We start from the raw sequence: 19,698 nt of genomic DNA, 5'->3' as shown, positions 1-19,698 counted from the left end.
CAGCATACCTTCGGGACCGCCTCACCCCATATGTACCCCAGAGGATGCTTCGTTCAACAAATAAACAACTGTTGGTGGTCCCTGGCCCAAGGGAAGTCCGCCTGGCCTCGACCAGAGCCAGGGCCTTTTCGGTCCTGGCACCGACCTGGGTGGAACTCTCTGTCTGAGGAAACCAGGGCCTGGCGGGAATTGTTATCTTTCCGCCAGGCCCGTAAGACAGAGATGTTCTGCCAGGCATATGGTGAAGGCTAGGTTGGGCCCCCACTGGCCACACTAAAGATCTGTCCACCACCCCACATATGAGCCAGGGCTTGAAAAGCAGCGTTTTATCATCACCATCTGAAGAGAAGCTGTATTGTATTTATTGTATAAAGTTGTTTTAATGTTATTTGTAAAATGTTTTATCAGTTTTTAACTCTTATTTATGTAAACTGAAATGCTGTACTCTGCCCTGAACCCACCTGGTGGGGAGGGTGGACTAAAAATTTAATCTAATCGAATCGAATCAATCAATAAATAAATAAATGCAAGAATGGATTAAGAGCTCTAACACCATTTCCATCTGCAAAAAGAGCTCAGAAGGCTCAGACAACTTAGGATGTCTGCAGCAGTTAATGTCAGGACAGTGGTCGGAGTAGAAGCAGAAGTCAGTATCAATACAGTCATAAATACTGAAGCTGCTGGAGAAACACTTTTAGGGTACTTGTGCGTCTTCTTCTGGAGACTTCAGCCTCTTTCATTTTCATTTCAGCCTTTCTCCTTTGTCGGAGCCTCACTCACCACAGCTGGTGTCAAGGCAGAAACTAAGGATATGACTGGAGCTTGAAGAACTCTTTCCAACAGCAATATACAAAGGTGGGAAGCTCTGTTTTTTCTAGCCTGCTTGGTGAACCTCAGCCAGTCCCAGTAAGAAGGTAACTTTCAGAGAGGTTTCCCAACCCAGTGCCAGTGCAGCAAATGAAAGGAAACTGAATAAAAGGTACAATTCCTCCCTTTGGCATGTGTACACTCTGAGACTGCATTTCTAAGGGGAGGAGATTTCATGCCTAAAATTCAGCTCTAGAAGGTTTCGAATTGTTGCTCTAAGCAAGCTCAGAGTTCATCAGTGTGATGTGTTGGTTGCAACTACATACTCATCCAATGAACAAGATTTTAATAGAACACGTGTACAAATTATTTTGTATATACAAAATGTCAGCACATACTTACTTTTGCTTTACATCATAAATATTATTCCGAAAAGTACTAACAATGATTTGAGGTCGAATGCCACGTGGACAGAACTTTGACATTAATGTCTGTAATATTCTTTCATCGCTATGATTGTCGCAGCAAAATGCCCAAACCAAGCCTTTTAAACATGTCTCAACAGCCAGAGCAAGTTCAGCATCTTTCAGGTGAATAAAGGAACCTAAATACAAAAATAAAGTTTCAATATAGTACACAATGATTATCAACATTTAATTATTTACTATCAACTACATTCAACAGTTTGCATAAAAAATTACTTTATAAATTAGTAAAATGAAAAAGATCCCCACCCTCCAGGTGGCCTATAAAGGCTTGCATAGGTTCCCGGTGACACAGAATGTGGAGAACAGCTGAGATTCTGTTGACAGGGAGCAAAGGGGGGGGGGCTCAGGAAATTAGCTTCCTTATCCCTGAAAGGGTATGAAATTCTGCTAGGTATGGAATTTTCAAAATGTTTTCCTCTGCAGCAGTTGCAATGCTAGTCTCTGAATGGTGCGTATAGTAATTTTTGATGATTATATGAATGTCTTGTTCCAATTTTTTTAGTCTAACATTCTATGTTCTTATTCATGAAAGGCTCTTTCAATCATGTAAGTTGTATTGAATTATAATTCCTCTGGCAGCACAGATGTGTGTGCTAAGATTATAACTCCCAGAAGGAAGATAATGTTTTAAGGTAGGTTTTTATTCACCCCATCACCCTACAATGGCGAAGTCACAAAGTCTCAATTTTGTTGCAGCTGTATAAATTCCCTGCAAGGCTATATGAGCAAGGTTTCCGTAAAAAGCAACTGCAGTTGCATAGTGCTGTTTTTGATCTGTACAGGTTTCAGACTCTCTTCAAGTACCACCTGACCCTCAGTCTACATAAAATTGCATTAGATTTCTTTCCTTCTAATCTAAGAGGCCTCTCCAGAGTCAAGAACACTAAGACCACAATTCTGATGCTCTCAAGCAGCAGACTGAGAAATAGAGAAAGAGATTCCAAGACAGTCCCATGTTTGCTATTTCTGGTTCAGTTTGAGAGGTTTTAGAGTTGCACTGCAACACCCCTAGTCTAAGTAAACAAGATGTTGGCAGTTTGTTTACAACGAGGACTTTAATAGATTACCTAGAGGTCCAATCGGTTTGTATTTAAACTGTCTCTGCTGACTAGCCCTTTCAATCGCTTCACAAAGGGCAGGCATATATTGCCCAAATCTTTTCAGCCTGTTGGTTTTACTCTCCTTCAACTCTCTTAGCTGTTGTTGCTGAGAATCCAATATTGCCTTCAGTTCACGTTCTTCTTTCCTAAACAAGCAAACAAATGAAACAGTATGCATTGTTATAGAATTTACATAGTTTCTACAGGACTGTATGTATGCTTTTTCGTACAATCTCTAATTAACTTTGTCAGATATAGCTACTGCAGCAAGCTCTGTGATATATGCAGTCATAGATTGATCATGATGACCAAGACATCCTCCACACTGGTGCCTGGTTCCCTCCCCTTTCTCCAGACAAAGAATCTAGAGAGAGTACTATTTCCTGTGCTCCTTTTAGAAACTCTATTGTCAAGCGAGGCACCTCCAAACCCTACCCTTGCAGAAAAAAATAGCCAATAATCAATGCCGCCTCCTCCCCATAGTAATTCAGGCAAGGGTGGCTCTCGATCACATCTTTTATGCCACTGGGGAATATCCCAAAGGGACACAGGAGTTTCTCATGGGACTTTTGGGGGAAATGTGTTGACTGAAGGTCAAAAATTAAAAATCCAATACACAAATTGGAGAATCAAGCAAACATCTTTTGTCCTTACTGAAGTTGAACACATCCATCTCGATATTTATACACAGCATGCTGATACTGCTGTATCTCTTGACGAATTAATTCAACTCTATCCTGAAATGTCTTCAGCTGCACTTTCAACTGCTCAGTTTTCCTTTGTCTTTCCAACTCTTCAGGTGCCGACATCTGGTAAGCACTGTAACATTACACCACAGAGATTATTTTTCTCAAGAAGAAATTTGGAAACATTCAGGTTTATTTTAACTCTACAGAACTGAATTACACAGTAGTCTTCCTTCTGTGTGGCTTCTAGGTACACACTGTTATGATAGAAAGCCAGTGTGGTGTAGTGGCTAGAGTAATGGATTAGGATCTGAGAGACCCAGGTTTGATTCCTTGTTCTGTCATGGAAGCTTGCTTTATGATCTTGGGCCCATCACATACTCTCAATCTAACCTGCTTCACATGGTTGTTGTGAGGAAAAGTTGGAGGTCCCTGTTGGGAAAAATGCAGGATATAAATGGAGGGGAAAAGATAAGGAAATGCAGGATACCTGCATGTTTAACATGCAGGGAGGCCCTAATAAGTCCATGAGCTAAAAGCCAAAAATAACATATTGATATCAAATAAGATGGCAAAACTTGTTTTTCTGAAAAGGATACGGCTATGTATTTTGTTTTGATGTGATAACCCATTCTGATTAGTAGCATAAGCTTTTTATGATGTCATTTCTAACTGAGCTGTAATTTGTGAACCAAGAAACCAATTCCAAATTTTAAAGCACTATTGGAAAACTAATAAATGCCTCTGCAAATTAATACCTATAATGCCTCAATCCATTAGCGTTTTTGTGATATAAGCCATAAATCGAAGAATTTTTATAAAGTTAATGGCATATGGTGCTTTAGCTTGTCCAGATAGTCAGCTAACATATATTGGACAATTGCAGCTAATCCTTTTGCCTTTCCAATGAGAAAGAGCATGAAGGAATTCTTTTGATATACCACATTTAGGTACACGAGAACAGATCGACGTGTTATATGATATTTATCTAATGTACCTGGATAATTTATCCATGGACCAGATCAGATGTCAGTATCAGGCAAGTTGGCAAAATTTCTTTAATATTTTTCTGAAAGGTGTATGGTTATGTATTATGTTTTGATATGACAACACACTGTGATTAGCAGCTTAAACTTTTTATGATGCCATCAAGATGGCTGAAGCTATTTTCTCTACCTTTTCTAATTTGAGCTGTAGCTCGTTAACCATGTGACTGACCAATTTCAAATTTTATAGCACGGATGGGAAACTAATAAATTCCTCTACAAATAACTGATACTAATAATGCCTTTAAACAGCCTCTAATTTTCAAAGTTCCTGCAGGTCACATTCATTCCAGAGAAGGGAATGCCAAGATAACACTGCTGACTGCACAACTTAGCTCGTCACTTGTTTGATTTTTTTCTTAGTTCTGTAACCTTCCGTAATAATTTCCAGTGTCCTTGTGCTCTAGTTAATTGCGGTTGTATTTTAGTAAATAAAGATCTTTTCAGACTGCAGTGGGAGAGAGGATTTAATTCTTCACCTCCCATATGCAGTTTTGACAATCTGAACCAACAGAGACACATCCTGCACTTCGTTCAGCTAAAGGAAAATGAACAAGCTGAACATTTTTTGCCGGACTCTTTCTTTCAGGGCTCATTCTTGTTGATGCAAGAATGTAGATCTTTATTTGCATGAAACAAGAACAAGAACTTTCTCATAAAACATTTGCATGAGGCACGTTTTTAGCAAAAAAAGTTACCTCCTTTTTAGTTCTTCAATTTTTTTGCAGAGTTGTTCTTCATCTTTCACCAAGCGTTTCAGATTAGTTTTAGATTGATTATACACAGCCTGAATGAAAAAAGCAGACACATGATGTCAATGGATCTTGAAGAAAAGACTGACACAGATATTTAAAAAGTGGAACTGAAACTGGCACAAAGGTTGTCTCCCACCCCAAATGTAGATTAATTAGAGGGGGAGATCGACAGTAAAACAGTGTTTCCTTACCTGTAACTGTTGTTCATCTAGGTCTTCCGTGCAGGCACACTTGGGGACTGTGCACGCGCAGGCCTGCTGATTCCGGAGGTTTTATTAGCTCAAAACCACTAGGGGGCGCTCTTGCCTCCAAGCATGCATGCGCAGCCGTTTCCCGCCCAAACGGTGCCTAGAGGCAGAACGCCCCTGACATACCCTCAGATCCTCTTTCGCCACCAGCTGCAAGGTAAGTACCAAGAGATGAAGAGGGGAAGGAGGGAGGGCATGTGTGCCTGCACGGAAGACCTAGATGAACAACAATTACAGGTAAGGAAACACTGTTTTTCATTGACGGTCTTCCTGTGCAGTCCCACACGGGAGATTACAAAGCTTAAATACCTGGATGGAGGTAGAAGAATAGTCACAGGAAGATCGATTGTAGGACCGCTGTCCCAACTGCCATCTCCCTTCTGTCTAGGACGTCCAACGTGTAGTGCGGCACAAATGTGTCAGTGGATGCCCACGTCGCTGCCTTACAGATGTCTTGGAGCGATACACTTTTCAGCAGAGCAGCAGAAGACGCCTGGGACCTGGTGGAGTGAGCATGGACTCCCAATGGACAAGGTAAGTTAGAAGCTTCTTAACATTCTAAAATAGTTTGGACCACCCACCTAGCTAATGTCTGCGGAGTGGCCTGCTTACCTTTCTTTTGCCATGAATAACACAGGAATAGATGGGAATCTACCCTAAAGGGTTTAACACAGTCCAGGTAAAACAATAAGGCCCTATGCACATCCAGCGAGTGCAAGGCTTTCTCAGCCTCAGAATCTTGAGAATGAAAAAAGACTGGTAATGCTATCTCTTGTGCAAGGTGGAATTTTGAGATTACCTTAGGTAAAAAAACAACTCTAGTTCTAAGGATTACCTTTTCCAGGTGAATTTTTAAGAAGAGAGGCTCACAAGATAGAGCCGCCAATTCACCCACCCTCCTAGCTGAAGTAATGGCCACCAGGAAAACCACCTTCATAGAAAGTAGCCATAATGGGGAGGTTGCCAATGGTTCAAAAAGTTTGGACATGAGCCTAGTCAGCACCAAGGGCAACGACAACTGAGGGACAATCGGTCTCACAGGCAGAAACAGATTATTTAATCCCTTCAAAAATAACTTGGCAGTAGGATGGGAGAACAGTCTTCCTGTTTACAGGGGGATGAAAAGCGGAGATAGCTGCCAAATATACCTTAACTGAAGAGTTAGATAACCCTTGCTGTTTTAAGCCCCAGAGAAAGTCTAATTCTTCGGATAAAGAGGAAAGGAAAGGGTTTTTACCCTTGTCCATACACCAATTATTAAATCTCTCCCATTTGAGAACGTAAGATTGACGAGTAGATAAACGTCTCACATTCTGTAACACATTTAGAACCGCAGGAGAAAACATTACTCCTGAATGATCAGCCAAGCTGTGAGTTTGAGTTTCTCTATCCTGTGATGGAGAACTCCTCCGCATGTCAGCAAGTCCGGTTCCTGGGGGAACTGATACATTCGAGTTTGAAGGCGCAGTAGAGCATGGAACCACGGTTGGCGTGGCCAAAAGGGGCTATTAGAATGGCAGAAGTCTTGTCCACCAACATCTTGCTGAGCACCCTGGATAATAGAGGAAAAGGAGGGAATGCGTAGAAGAAGCGACCCGAACATTCTAGTTGAAACGCGTCCCCAAGAGACCCTTGGCCTAGGCTGCCTCATGAACAATATGTTGGAGTCTTGTGATTTCCTTCGGATGCAAAGAGATCTACACTCGGAGATCCCCACTGCGAGAAGATAGGGGCCAGGTAAACGTCTCGAAGGGACCATTCATGATTGTCTCCATGCAATCTGCCCAAATGGTCTGCTATAGCATTGTCTGTGCCTGGAATATGAACCGCATGTAGCCATGTCGAGTGTTCTGTAGTCCAGCACCAGATTTTCACTGCTTCGTCGCACAAAGTCACAGAGGCAGTGCCCCCTTGCTTGTTTATGTAAAACATAGTGGTCGTATTGTCCATGAGAATCTGAACGACTCTTCCCTTCATGACATCTGAAAAGGAAAGTAATGCATAGAACACTGCCCTCAATTCCAACAAATTGCTATGTTCTTGCTTGTCAGACTCCTCCCACATACCATGAGCATAAGAGCCATCACAATGGGCCCCCCAACCTAGATTCGAAGCATCCGTAGAAACAGATACCTGAGGCTTCCGAGATCCAAAAGGCACCCCCCCAAGAGGTTGGCATCAACCAGCCACCACGCTAAAGAGCGCAATATTTTTCTAGGTATAGATAACTTTCTATGTTGAGGTGTCTCTTCAGGGGAAAAAACAGATGCGAACCAGAGCTGCAGGGGGTGCTTGTGTAGCCTGGCTAATGGGACTACTGCAGTAGTAGAAGCCATGTAGTAGTAGAAGCCATGCAGCCCACTAAGGTCTGAAAAAAGTGGGCCGACTGGAAACAGCACCTTTTAAGGTTTGTAATGAGGCCTTTAATTGCTCTCTGGGTACCATCTAGAGTGATTCCTATTAAACTGTATAACCTGAGAAGGAATAAGCTTGGATTTCTTCTGGTTTACAAACAGACCCAGGTGGAGGCAAGTGTCTAGGTTAACTGAGACTTGTCTAGCAGCATCGTCAGGTGACTGGCCCGCAAGTAACCAATCAAGGTAAGGGAATATACAACAACCCTGCAGTCTTAGGTGGGCCACCACCACCACTACACACTTAGTAAAGACCCGTGGGGCCGTAGATAGTCCAAATGGGAGAACTCTGTACTGAAAGATATGATCCCCATAAGAAAAACAATGGAATTTCTTATGCTCTGGGAAGATTGAAATGTTAAAGTATGCATCTTTCATGTCTAAAACTGTAATCCATGAGTTAGAAGGTAACAGAGACAAAACAGCTTGCAGGGTAATCATTTTAAACTTGCGAACCCTGACAAATTTATTCAGCCCCCAAAGGTCCAGGATAGGTCTAAGACCCCCATCCTTCTTATCCACGACGAACAGCTTGGAATAAAAGCCTAAATAGTCAGCAGGATCAGTGACTTCCTCAATGGCCCCTTTGTTTAATAACGTGGAGAGTTCAGTAACTACTCCTGAGTGAGACGTTTCGGAAGAAAACACAGGAGAGCATAAATAAGGTAACTGCACAAACTCAACTTTATAACCATATTGTACTATTTTCAAAACCCAGACATCGGAGGTGATACAACACTCAGAAAGAAAATCATTCAACCTGACACCGAAACAAGGGGCAGGGCCCTGTAATTGTCAGAAATGCTTATTCTGTGAAGGCAGATCTTTGGCATACTGCTGAGGTGCGCCATTCTTTGGCTTCTGATACGGCCTCCTTCTAGTAAAGGGAGGTTGTGGGCTTTGGTAAGCTCTCTGACTTCGATAAACGTACCCATGATATGGCTGGAAACGTTGATGCCGGTTTCTTTGAAAAGACCTGTAACTGGACCGGGATGCGGACTGCTGCTGATGTTGAGGCAACATTCCATAGGAACGCGCCATGAGCCTATCTTTTCTCTTCTTAGAGAGATACTCATCCATCTGGTTGGAAAACAGAGAGGTGCCCTCAAAGAGAAGATCTTCTACTCTGTTCCTCGTGTCGGTTGGAAGGGTAGTGGATCTCAGCCAGGCATAATGGTGTAAAACCACAGCAGACAACAAGGATCTCATAGAGGTGTCCACCATATTCCAGCTGGCATTGATTTAGTGTCAGGAGAGCCGAACCGCTTCCTCTTGAATGACACGCAGGAACACTCTTTGGTCCTCTGAGAGTTTGGGCACAAACGCTGCTACTTTGTTCCACAGGAGGAGTTGATAAGCCGACATCATAGCTGAAAAGTTGGCAACTTTAACTCCAAACGCCACAGAAGTATAGAATTTGCGACCCACTGTATCCAAACGCCTACTCTCTTTGTCAGAAGGGACTGAGAGAGAGCCTTGCTTGGGCTTGGACTGCATCTTTTCCGTCACCTGGGACAACGGTGGAGGGTGCGTTGACAGGAAGGGACAGAGATCATCCTTCACCCAATACAGATTCTCAACTTTCCTATTGGTGGTGGGAGTAGAAGCCGGTTTGGAGGTTAAATCTTTTAGTAGCTTTACAAACCCCTCAATAACAGGAAAGGAGATAGCAGGGGTAGATCCAGAATAAGTATGTTGGAGAATCTTGTCTGTGAACTTCGGTTCTGCAGATACTACCTCATATCAAGAGCCTTAGACATGCGCTGCAAGAGTTCATTATAGGCTCGAAAATCATCTGCAGGGGATACATCCTCCAGCGGGCCTATTTCTCCTTCAGGAGAATCAGATGGAGGTGAATTGCTTGATCTGTAATGTCCAGGAGCCTCAAGGTCAAGCTCTGAGAAATGCACGGTCTGTCTGGAGCCGTTATAGGAGTGGGCTCTCACAGGAGATCTCAAGTCTCTTTGACATGGGAAATCCGAATGGTAGGGACTCTCCCTATAATGACGGTACTAAGTGCGGTCGTCAGACAACTGGCGTCCCCTGGTGTAGCTTCCACAAGAAAAGGGGCTCGCCCTGTGCCTCGAATGTCCCCTATGCTCATGAGGGGAGCGAGAAGAGTGCGAGGACCAGGAACCTCTAGACCGGGATCTAGGTCGCCCTGAAGGGGTGGGAGGTTTGTCCATTAATATGACCTCTTCCTCACGGCTACTGCCGGAACGCGGGGAATCGCGGGGTGACCGACTATCCCCTTGTCCCATGTGCTTCTTTGCCTTAGGTTCGGAGCTGATTGGATCCGAGGGGCCAGTCGGAGTCGGAAACGAGAGGACACCTTCTAATATAGCTGCATCTTGCTTAGACGATCGATGCTTTCGCTTAGATTTCTTCTTCTTTTCCAGGTCTGATCGGGTCGGTTCCGAGGGTACTATCGGATCTGACGACGGTGGATCTGAGACAGTCTCCTTGACGAGGGGAAGGTTGGTCCGAGACAGGAGCTGAAGTCGATGGTGTAGCGCTCCGAGGAGTCTTGGCTCCGGAAGCATCTTCCCATGTAGAAGAGACCACTGTCGAAATCGAAGGCGTTCGGCTCTGAGGAGTCTTCGAACTCGACGACTTCACACCCGAAATGGTAGGTGTTGGATCCGAGCCTCGGATCGACATCAGTGTCGAGTGAGGCCTAGGCTCCGATGGTGAGGAGCGAGAGCGGGGGGTTTTAGACCCAGTCGATGCAGGGGCCTGTCAGGTAGCAGAACCTGGCGAGGCAGAAGACTGTGCCGTAGCCGGTGGGTCTGTTTCTGCCATAGCACGATTCCATAACAAAGCGTGTAATCTACCCGCCCACCCAGATCTGGCCTTAGGGGTAAACGCCCGGCAATGCTTACACAACTGTGTATTGTGGGTTTCACTCAGGCAGTAGAGGCAGCTGGAATGGCCATCAGATTTCCTCATTTTTCTATCACAGGAGACACGTCTTTTAAAAAGCGCTGTGTCCAACACCGTGGGGAAAAAAACAAAGAGCCTCTCTCATCGGCGGCAAAAGAGGAACTGAGGGTATGTCGGGGGTGCTCCGCCTCTAGGCACCGTTTGGGCGGGAAATGGCTGTGCATGCGCGCTTGAAGGCGAGAGCGCCTCCTAGTGGTTTTAAGCTAATAAAACCTCCGAAATTGGCAGGGCTGCGCGTGCGCAGTCCCCATGTGGGACTGCACAGGAAGACTGTTGATGAACCTTTATTACAGTTGAAAATACAGCTAGCAGTTGATTAGTTTTTACAGTATTTATCGTGCAGTCAGGCTATACAAGCCATGTCAATGAAGGAACTGGCACACTGACTTCAATGATTTTCTGCACTGAACGCAAAATCTGGCTTAAGTCAGCATAAGCATGATGTAACTGCTTATAGCACTTCACATTGAGAAGACTCTCCATCTACAAACCTCAGCATCATTGTATGCTTTTCTCTTTTTCTGCACTTCTGTTTTCAAAGCAACACATTCAGGCTGTAACATCTGAGCTTCTTCCATGATCTTTTCAAGTTTTTCTTGAATTTCTTTATGCTTCTCTTCTGCTTCATTTACTTTAACCTGAAAAATGCACAAGACTCGCACGCATCATAAAAAGCCAAATTCTGACTTTCTAGGCTGCTGGATTAATGACCCATTGTGCGGAGTTTTATATAAAAAAATCAAACACAGACCATCTGATAATCTGGTGTCTGTTCTGGCTTTAGAGCCATCAAGCGCAGAAGGCAAGAGAGGTGCATGTCCCACTGGCTGGAGCAGCAGTAAGCAGTTTATTGAACACTAGGCCTCATGTAAATACCAGAAACCTGGCCCCCTGTTCCTGCTTCAGTCAACAGAGCAGCAAGCAGCATTTTTGCTACACTCTCAAGTTCCAGCCATTCCTCCAGATCCAGCTTCCAGTTTCAGCAATGAACAGCAGCATCGTGAGCAGGCTTTGGATTGTGCTTTCCATGGCCCAGATCCAACACCATTTTACAAGTAAATGGTTCTCTCAAATTAACTTTGTCAAGGAGTTGCTTGTAAATAAAGGACTGGATCCTACATCTTACTCCTGCTTGCATCCTTTTCGGTCCACTACAGAGTTGCTTGCTTCTCCAATGCAAAATGCACTCTTTGGGAATTAGGTGTTTTCTGATCACTGAAAGATGCTCTGCTTTCATAAAAACACATATTGCCAGACAAACATGCTCTGCAACAGACAAAAAAGGGTGCAAATGGAAGCAAGGCATAGGATCCAAGCCATAGGACTGGATCCAAGGAGGTACTATCAGTTCTCTACCCAAGAAACATGCCAACCCCTTCCTGCTGAAGCACCCAAGCCTTGAAAAAACTATTCCCATGTATCTTTAGACGCAGCATTGGATGAGACATGGAGGGCTGCTATCTTTTCTTTTTGCCTACAGTGCACTGAATCATAACTTTAAATTTAGGGTACTACTGACAAATAAGTAGAGACAATGAAGAAAATGGTTTTAAACATATGACATCTTGGAATGCAGGGTGGGGGGGAAGTCATATAAATCAATTTTTACAATTAATAAAAATTAAGAACAAAAAGATTACTGCAAAAGTGTACGAATCACATTTTTAAAATGCATCTCATTTTTTTCATTTGAAACACACACCTGACATTCTTTCACTTTCTGAACAAATTTTTCAGTGCTTGCTTCCTGAATACTAATATTGTCGCTGATTGGTTTTATTTCGCTTTCTCTTTCTCTCACCTACAAAATAAAGTAAAAATTAAAAATTACACTGCTACAATAATCATCACATTGAAACTACGTTATATTACGTAAAAGGTACCAAAACAAGCAATTACCATTGCCCAAGCTATTTGATGCTGCAGCTCCTTCAGTTTATTTTGCATTTCACTCACAAGAGCAAGACTTTTACAACGATCTTCTTTCTCCAAATACTGTTTCCTAAGCTCTTCAAGAAACTTTTATTAAAAAGACAAATATGTACTGATAAGTGGAGAGGGCAGTAATAATGATACTAGGATAATTTCTTAATATTATCTAGCAACAAAACTATCTTGCCAACTCAGTGTATTTATAAGATTATAACAATATCCAACTGCAAAAAATGTAAAACTAATTTTAATCAGAAATGCTTTACTGATACATTAGGGAACAGCGTTTAACTATTTTAAAAAGAGGGGGGAAAGAGTATTTTCTTTGTGAACATCAAGCCCATCAACAGGATCTGTAGATTATGTATGACCTCTAGTTTCATTTTGACAGTCTACAACAAATATGAAAGACAGGGAAAGAAACAAGTCGGGACTGCAGGATGAGTGTCCAGCCCGTTGCTGCATCTGGAACAGACACAACTACTGGAGGCATTCATCAGTGCTACAATAATTACGAGGCACAGCAAGTTTTCTCTACCTCTCCTCCTTGTTCCACCTGATCTTCTGTTCTTGCTTTGGTTTCCATGATGTACGAATAATCTTCCTTCATCTGCTCCAACTGAGTAGCTTTCATAAAAAACTGACTCGAGAAACATTAAGTACTAATTTTAAACAACGATTTCAACAAACGACTGAAACTCTAAGCACAATCCTTGCCCCCACTCAGAAGGAACTGCCTCCCTTCTCCCCAACATGCTCAAAGGAATGCATATGGAAGCAGCACCAGGGCACAATGGGAAATCAGTTATGTGTGAGCCACCAGGCTCCCCTCTCCATGTGCTCTCCTGTAGCCTAAGTACCTTGCACAGCATATAGAAAAGGCGTGCCATATGGGAATAAGGTCAGCATACAAACAAATACAATTCCCTAAACTGGCCCAGCATACTGCATCTACATACGGAAGGACTCTGTCTTGTATTTTATAAAAAATAATAAAATATATTTAAAAATATAAAATATATAAAGAATTTAAAAAATATTAAAAATATAAAAATGTATTTAAAAAACCAAAGTGTTGGTTTGGATTACCTTGTACTTGTCTCCTTCATTTTTAGATTGCAAGAATTGTTTGCTCATCTCTTGGGTGAGTACAGACACAGGATTATCCACCTACAACAACAATCTTATCTTAATAATTTAAGGGTTAGCATAAAAGTTAGTATTTTCATTATCTTTTAGTGAATCACAGCCAGTATCACCATGCATGATAAATCATTCTTACAGGTGGGCAGGCGTAGAATTTATCTTGAAGTCAGAAGACCTGCAGATAAATTTTAGTTTAATACTGTTCACAAACAAGCTCTTTATAAATTTCCCTTCATGCACTGGCGGTATTATTACTATTACGATTACCATTATCAGCATTATTGTTATGTGATGTTATCACAGTCCACCAGTTGTTTAGGCTGGAATTTTCTGATGCTACACCAACTCAGATTATATCCAAGAATGTAGGAGTCAATGAGATATTGCCTTAGTATGTGGTATGTTCCAAGTAGTGTGACTGATTAGAGCTATCTGTTATCTTGTCTATGTTGACACCACCTAGATGTTTAGTTAATTCTTCTGGAATCGCCCTTATCACTACAGGAATAACCACTGCATGTTTCTCCCAGAGATTCTGAACTTCAGATCTTAGTTCTTGATATTTTGTTATCATTTCAATCTTTCCTCAGTTTGACTGTCATCAAGGATTGCCACATCAACCAGTCTGACCATCTTACTTTCAAACACAGAAACATCTGGAGTATTATGTTCTTTCTTATCTGTTTAGATTTTGAAATCCCACAAGATCTTAACTTTCTCATTTTCAACAACTTTCTCAGGCTTATGTTCCTGCAAATATTTTGCAGATGGTAGCTTGTACTTTTTGCATAGATTCCAATGCAGTATTGCAGCTAGTTTATTATGGTAGTTTCTACTCTCAATTTGTGGGATCTTATTGCACCCACTGATGAGATGGTCAACTGTTTCATAAACTTTGTTGCATAATCTACACTTGCTGTCATTTGTGGTATTTTCAATTTTCACTTTCATACAGTTCATTCTTAATGCCAGTCCTTGTGTGGCTAATGTAAGCCCTTCTGTCTCTTTTTTCAATATCCCCTTGTATTAGTCATTTCCAGTTTTTACTCGTTGACTTTATCCTCAATATTCTTCATGTACTGACCATGCAGTGGTTTACTTTGCCATACTTCCATGTAATTTTTCAACATTCCTATATTTGTCTTTTGTACCCTTAACTTTAATTATTCCTTCTCCATAAACTTCTCTTTTTTGCTCTTGATATAATCACTGTGTGCCCTTTCTTCTTCTTTTACTGTTTGTTTTATTAGTAACAATCCTCAGCCACCATTACTTCGTGGCAAATGAAGTCAATCTATGTTGATTCGAGACTGTAGGGAGTGATTGGCTGTCATGATTTGCCTCATTTTGCGATCTAGTGCATCCAATTTGAGTTCTGTCCAATCTACAATTTCAGAGCAGTACTGAACCACTGTTATGGACCCAGATGTTTATAGCATGAATATTATTATTATTTTCAACTTTTAGAGATATTAATAATCTGATTCTTGCAGCAGGAAATCGGCAGATCTTTTAGGTGTCAGGGGACTTCATACAATTCAAGAAGTTTCGCATAAGCCAATAACCAAGATAACTGCATAAACAGCACACTGAGCAGGGCTTTTGACATTTGTTTTTAAACACCATCCCCTAGTGACACATGAGCAATAAAAGAATTTAAAAACCCTGCCAATTTCTCTCTGGTGAGTAAAGGGTTTGGACATTTTGCCGAACATGTTTTTTTTAAAAAATCAGTTTAATGACATATGTATCATGTTATATTAAAGTGCAATTAAAACATTTCTTGGGTTACCTGGATGTTAAAGTGATCCAGAATTGCTATAAGTTCTTCCTTCTTAGAAGAAATTAATACACCTGAATATTTAAAAAGAAAAAAAGCATCAGTAAGTTAAGCACCAAAAAATTCTGACTGTAACCATGATGTTCCGGTTTTGCTTTATGCAGATGATACTGTTATCAAGAACAGATGTAGGGACCCTGAAAAGCAGTGCAAATGTTTGTTAATTATTGTAGCTCTGAGGAATTGGCAGTTAATTATGAAAAATCCAAAGTTATAGAGTTCTCAAAAACTGGAAGAGTGAAATATAAGACCACCTCCTGGATTCCCTGGTAGGAACCTGGGGAAGGGCACAGGGGGGAGCAGCGTGGCCCGTCCTCCAGGCCTGCAAGTGGTGAGGGCTCTGCAGAGGAGGGTAAGCTGCTTTGAATTCATTCTTTATTTTCATTTGTGACTTGTGAGTGAGTGCGTGAGTGAGTGTGTGAGTGAGTGCAAGCCAGGTTACTGGGGCTGGCTCTGCAAAGGAGGGTGAGCTGCTTTAAATTCAGTCTGCTGCTTTATTTTCATTCGTGACTTGTAAGTGAGTGAGTACAAGCCGGGCTACTGGGGCTGGCTCTCCAAAGGAGAGTAAGCTGCTTTAAATTTATTCTGCTGCTTTATTTTCATTCATTCATTCATTCATTCATTCATTTTCATTCATTCATGAAAGTGAGTGAGTGCGTGCGGGTGTGCAAACTGGGCTACTGGGGCTGGCTCTCCAATGGAGGGTAAGCTGTTTTAAATTCAGTCTGCTGCTTTATTTTCATTCATGACTCTTGAGTGAGTGAGTGAGTGAGTGAGTGAGTGAGTGAGTGAGTGAGTGAGTGAGTGAGTGAGTGCGTGCGTGCGTGCGTGCGTGCAAGCTGGGCTACTGGGGCTGGCTCTCCAAAGGAGGGTAAGCTGCTTTAAATTCATTCTGGAGATTTTGGGGGAAAGGCCCTGAGGGGTGGGTGTTGCCTTCTGACACACTTCTGTGATGTCAGGGGTGTGTGGCATATGCTAATGAGCTATGCAAATGAGCTATGCTAATGAGTTCCTGCAGTTCTTTTTCTACGAAATGACCCCTGATTACAACAGAGGTGAGTTGAACACACATGTTTAGCCCATCCTTCCCTCCAAGAAGTTTATGGCAGTATATATGATTCTCTCCTCCTTTATTTGATTCTAAAAGCTGCAAAGTAGGTTAGTCCTAAACAAACATGCTGACAACTACCTGTGGAAAGAATTTTTAGGAGTTTGGCTTGTTTTGAACCCAAACCCCAAGACCAAATTCAACTTTAAGGAGTAAAGCAACTTCCAAAAGTTCTTACTTTAGGTTCATGAGCTCTAAAAACCTATGGGAGAGTTGGCAGAAGTTTGCAGCAGGTTGCCCTAAGCATAAATTAAGTATAATTAATTAAAGAGCATTAAAATTAAGAAAGAAATCTGGTTTTGACATATAAGACTAATACAGAGAAAAACCTGCACTGTAATATCTAGGTGAAAATTCACTCTTTCCCCCTCCCTTCTAGCTATGCAGGGAAAGATGGTTATTTTCATTATAGGTAAATTGCTGACAACTGCATTCCAATCGTTACTGGGAAAAGTTCCAAGTGCCACTTTTAACCCTCAAGGACAAGTACACCTGAGGAATTTTAGAACTGATTTCATTGGCTAGCCAGAGTAACCTGGTCAGAAGTATTACTGACCAATAGGGATCCAGGAAGACTGAAGTGTCACCTGCACTAGGGTAGCAACAACCAATTAACCTGTAAACCAGGTAATAGCCAATCAGCTACCAAACAATCAGAATATCAATGATTTTCCTATAAAAAGACTAGCACAGCAGCTAGTCCCTTGCCACTTCCTGGGAAGACACAGGCGTGTGTGTCTGTCAACAGGTGGTCTCTGGGAAGCCCACAAGAGAAGTTGGTCCAGAGGGGCTTTCCAGAAGGGGAACTTAGGTACCTGATGGGGGAATTTTTAAGCTAGCTGTTGGAGTAAAGTGTTAGAATTTTTCTGTGTTAGAAACTTAGTATAAGGTGTAAGTTTAAGTTAAGAGTTAAGATCTTAGGTTTCTTTTAGCTGTTAAGTTTTATGTAGGGGTTTGCTTTTAGGACTGTGATATTCTGTTAAGATAGATTTCTCTTCTTTTGTTATAAGGTTCATAGGTTGACTCTATCACTGTACTTTCTGTAACCATTGCCTAGACTGCCTGGTGCCTGCCATCCAGCAGGGCAGTTTGACCGAATACCATCAGAACTCTGAACTGTATGTAACATTCCACTGTTGTGCTTTTTACTCAAAATAAACCTTGAGGATAGTTAAGAACTTTGCTGTGGAATATTGTTTGCCCACGTCAATGTGTTAGAGCAGCGTACGGAGGGAGGACAGGGTAGGTACATTACTTTTGATTCACACTTCCCCGGGGACCTTAGTGAGTAGTCTCAGAAGCCATAACAAACTGAGGGAAGCCAGCCAGAAAGAACTGAGGGGCTGCCAGGGGGGGAGCCGGGACACCCCCCAAGCACCAACAATTCTCACATCACTACCCAATATCAATCCCAAATAACAAGGGGGCAGCTTTCAGATAGCTGTCATAAGAACAGACACAGTGAAAGAAACAGTTACAACCTTTTATTCAGCCATATCAGTTCTGGAGTAAGTTCTGACAGCATCATAAAGGAATAGAACTACCTATCTTTGGCTCTTGTGCTTTTGAAAGCTGAATGATAGACCTTAATGGAACAGTTTCAACTCATGCTACCTTTTGTTGTTGTTTTTTGGCATAACAATCCATCACTACAAGAGATAGGAGGGAACATTAATGGAGGACAGGATTGCTCCTAAGCTCTGCTTCTCACCAAACACACCATTTCTCTCCCCCCACCCACCCTCTTTCTCACCCCCCCCCATATGGTCCTAGTGGCCATACAGGGGCTGCTATTTTTTCCTGCATTTCACTGCCTCTTGAACTTGTTGGCTTTTTAAAAAGAAACTTCCTAACAAAATGATGGAATAAAATTCTGTTTGTCTTTAAACTGCTACAAGACTCCTGTTTATTTTGGCTATGCCAGGGAACCTTCAAACCCTGCGGACTCCTGTATGACTGTGATGATTGTGGTATGGCTTAGCATAGTAAACACCGAGAATAAGAACACAACATGCTATGATATTCTTTAAACATACTGAAAAACTGACTAGTGGTGGGCAAGGAATAGCTTGTGCTTGCACTTATAGTTTTTTTTTTAAATTTAAAGTTAAACTGACTTCCTTCTAAAAGGGTAGGAATTTTGAATATCTTTAAATTAAAGTAAAATATCACCAAACCTGTGCAGCTTTTCAGTTTGTAACTACGATGTCCTTCCAAGCTTATGTGTTGATTTATGATGATACTGTCACCATACAATTCTGGTTTAAATGCATCTTCACCTCTGTTTCGCAGAGTTATTGAAACATCTGCAGAACTGAAATACAAATTTAGTTAGTATCTAGCCAAAGTAAAATAACCTGTGCATTTAAGATATCATCTTGCAAGTTGCAACCATGAACTGTCACGTTCTGCTTAGACATCGAACGACAATTACTAAACAAATTACTCATTTGTTTTTATCTGGAAGGATCTCAGATTTTAGACAGAATAAGAAATATTTAAAATAAATATTACTTCACTTACTTTTGCCCATCTTTTACAAACACTTTTAAAGATGATCCTCGGTTTGTCATTATAGCTTTCCCACCAAGCCCAACAATAAGGGCAGTTAACACCGCACTCTTCCCACCTGAAGGAAGCAACATACGAATTATTCATACTTGGTAAACTAGTTTTAACTCACTTTCAAAACCTATGAAGTCTCTCCCAGGAAACAACCTGATTGCATTAAAAAATACCCATTCTTAAACCATAAGGTTTACTTGGCAAGCTCCTTAGCGTACAAAGACCCTGAAAACCTAGACAGCCAGTGTCATCACATAAGCCAGCACTGAGCTATATGGACAGATGATCTGATATTTCATAAGACGGCATCATACGCACAAAATTCTTGAGTAGACTTAAACTTTCTCACAGGACATTAAAGCAATGATAACCCCCTATTTCTACTATTGGTATCGATGATACCAAATAATAAAGGACTTGGCAAATTTCAAAGGGAGAGTCTAATAAGAAATTGCTGAATTAGAATTTATTTTTAGGTTTAATACTCCAGGGGGGTCAACAGGGTTTATAATTATCTCAGTCTCTACGGGTGTTAAATTGGGATTGATCATCTTGCTTTTCAGTATTGCCTAGAAACACACCACGCGTTTTAATCCATTGATAACCATTTTCCTTCAATG

At 41.7% G+C, this 19,698-nt stretch overlaps 1 protein-coding gene across 2 annotated transcripts in view; it reads right to left on the bottom strand.

Moving 5' to 3' along the window:
* The window catches only part of SMC6 (structural maintenance of chromosomes 6), a 69,037-nt gene that overhangs the window by 40,562 nt on the left and 8,777 nt on the right, over positions 1-19,698 (bottom strand). For both annotated transcript variants that reach the window (XM_054975619.1, XM_054975626.1), the window contains exons 4-15: positions 19,037-19,142; positions 18,691-18,827; positions 15,358-15,419; positions 13,509-13,589; positions 12,958-13,059; positions 12,387-12,506; positions 12,190-12,288; positions 10,979-11,125; positions 4,826-4,914; positions 3,050-3,214; positions 2,363-2,541; positions 1,210-1,411 (exon numbers count right to left, since the gene is read on the bottom strand). In XM_054975619.1, coding sequence (XP_054831594.1) covers positions 1,210-1,411; positions 2,363-2,541; positions 3,050-3,214; positions 4,826-4,914; positions 10,979-11,125; positions 12,190-12,288; positions 12,387-12,506; positions 12,958-13,059; positions 13,509-13,589; positions 15,358-15,419; positions 18,691-18,827; positions 19,037-19,142 — 1,489 coding nt within the window. The remainder of the gene's footprint in view (positions 1-1,209; positions 1,412-2,362; positions 2,542-3,049; positions 3,215-4,825; positions 4,915-10,978; positions 11,126-12,189; positions 12,289-12,386; positions 12,507-12,957; positions 13,060-13,508; positions 13,590-15,357; positions 15,420-18,690; positions 18,828-19,036; positions 19,143-19,698) is intronic.

Source organism: Eublepharis macularius, chromosome 1 (genome assembly GCF_028583425.1).
Source record: "Eublepharis macularius isolate TG4126 chromosome 1, MPM_Emac_v1.0, whole genome shotgun sequence".
Classification (NCBI taxonomy): Eukaryota; Metazoa; Chordata; class Lepidosauria; order Squamata; family Eublepharidae; genus Eublepharis; species Eublepharis macularius.
This window is presented reverse-complemented; position numbering and strand designations above follow the sequence as displayed.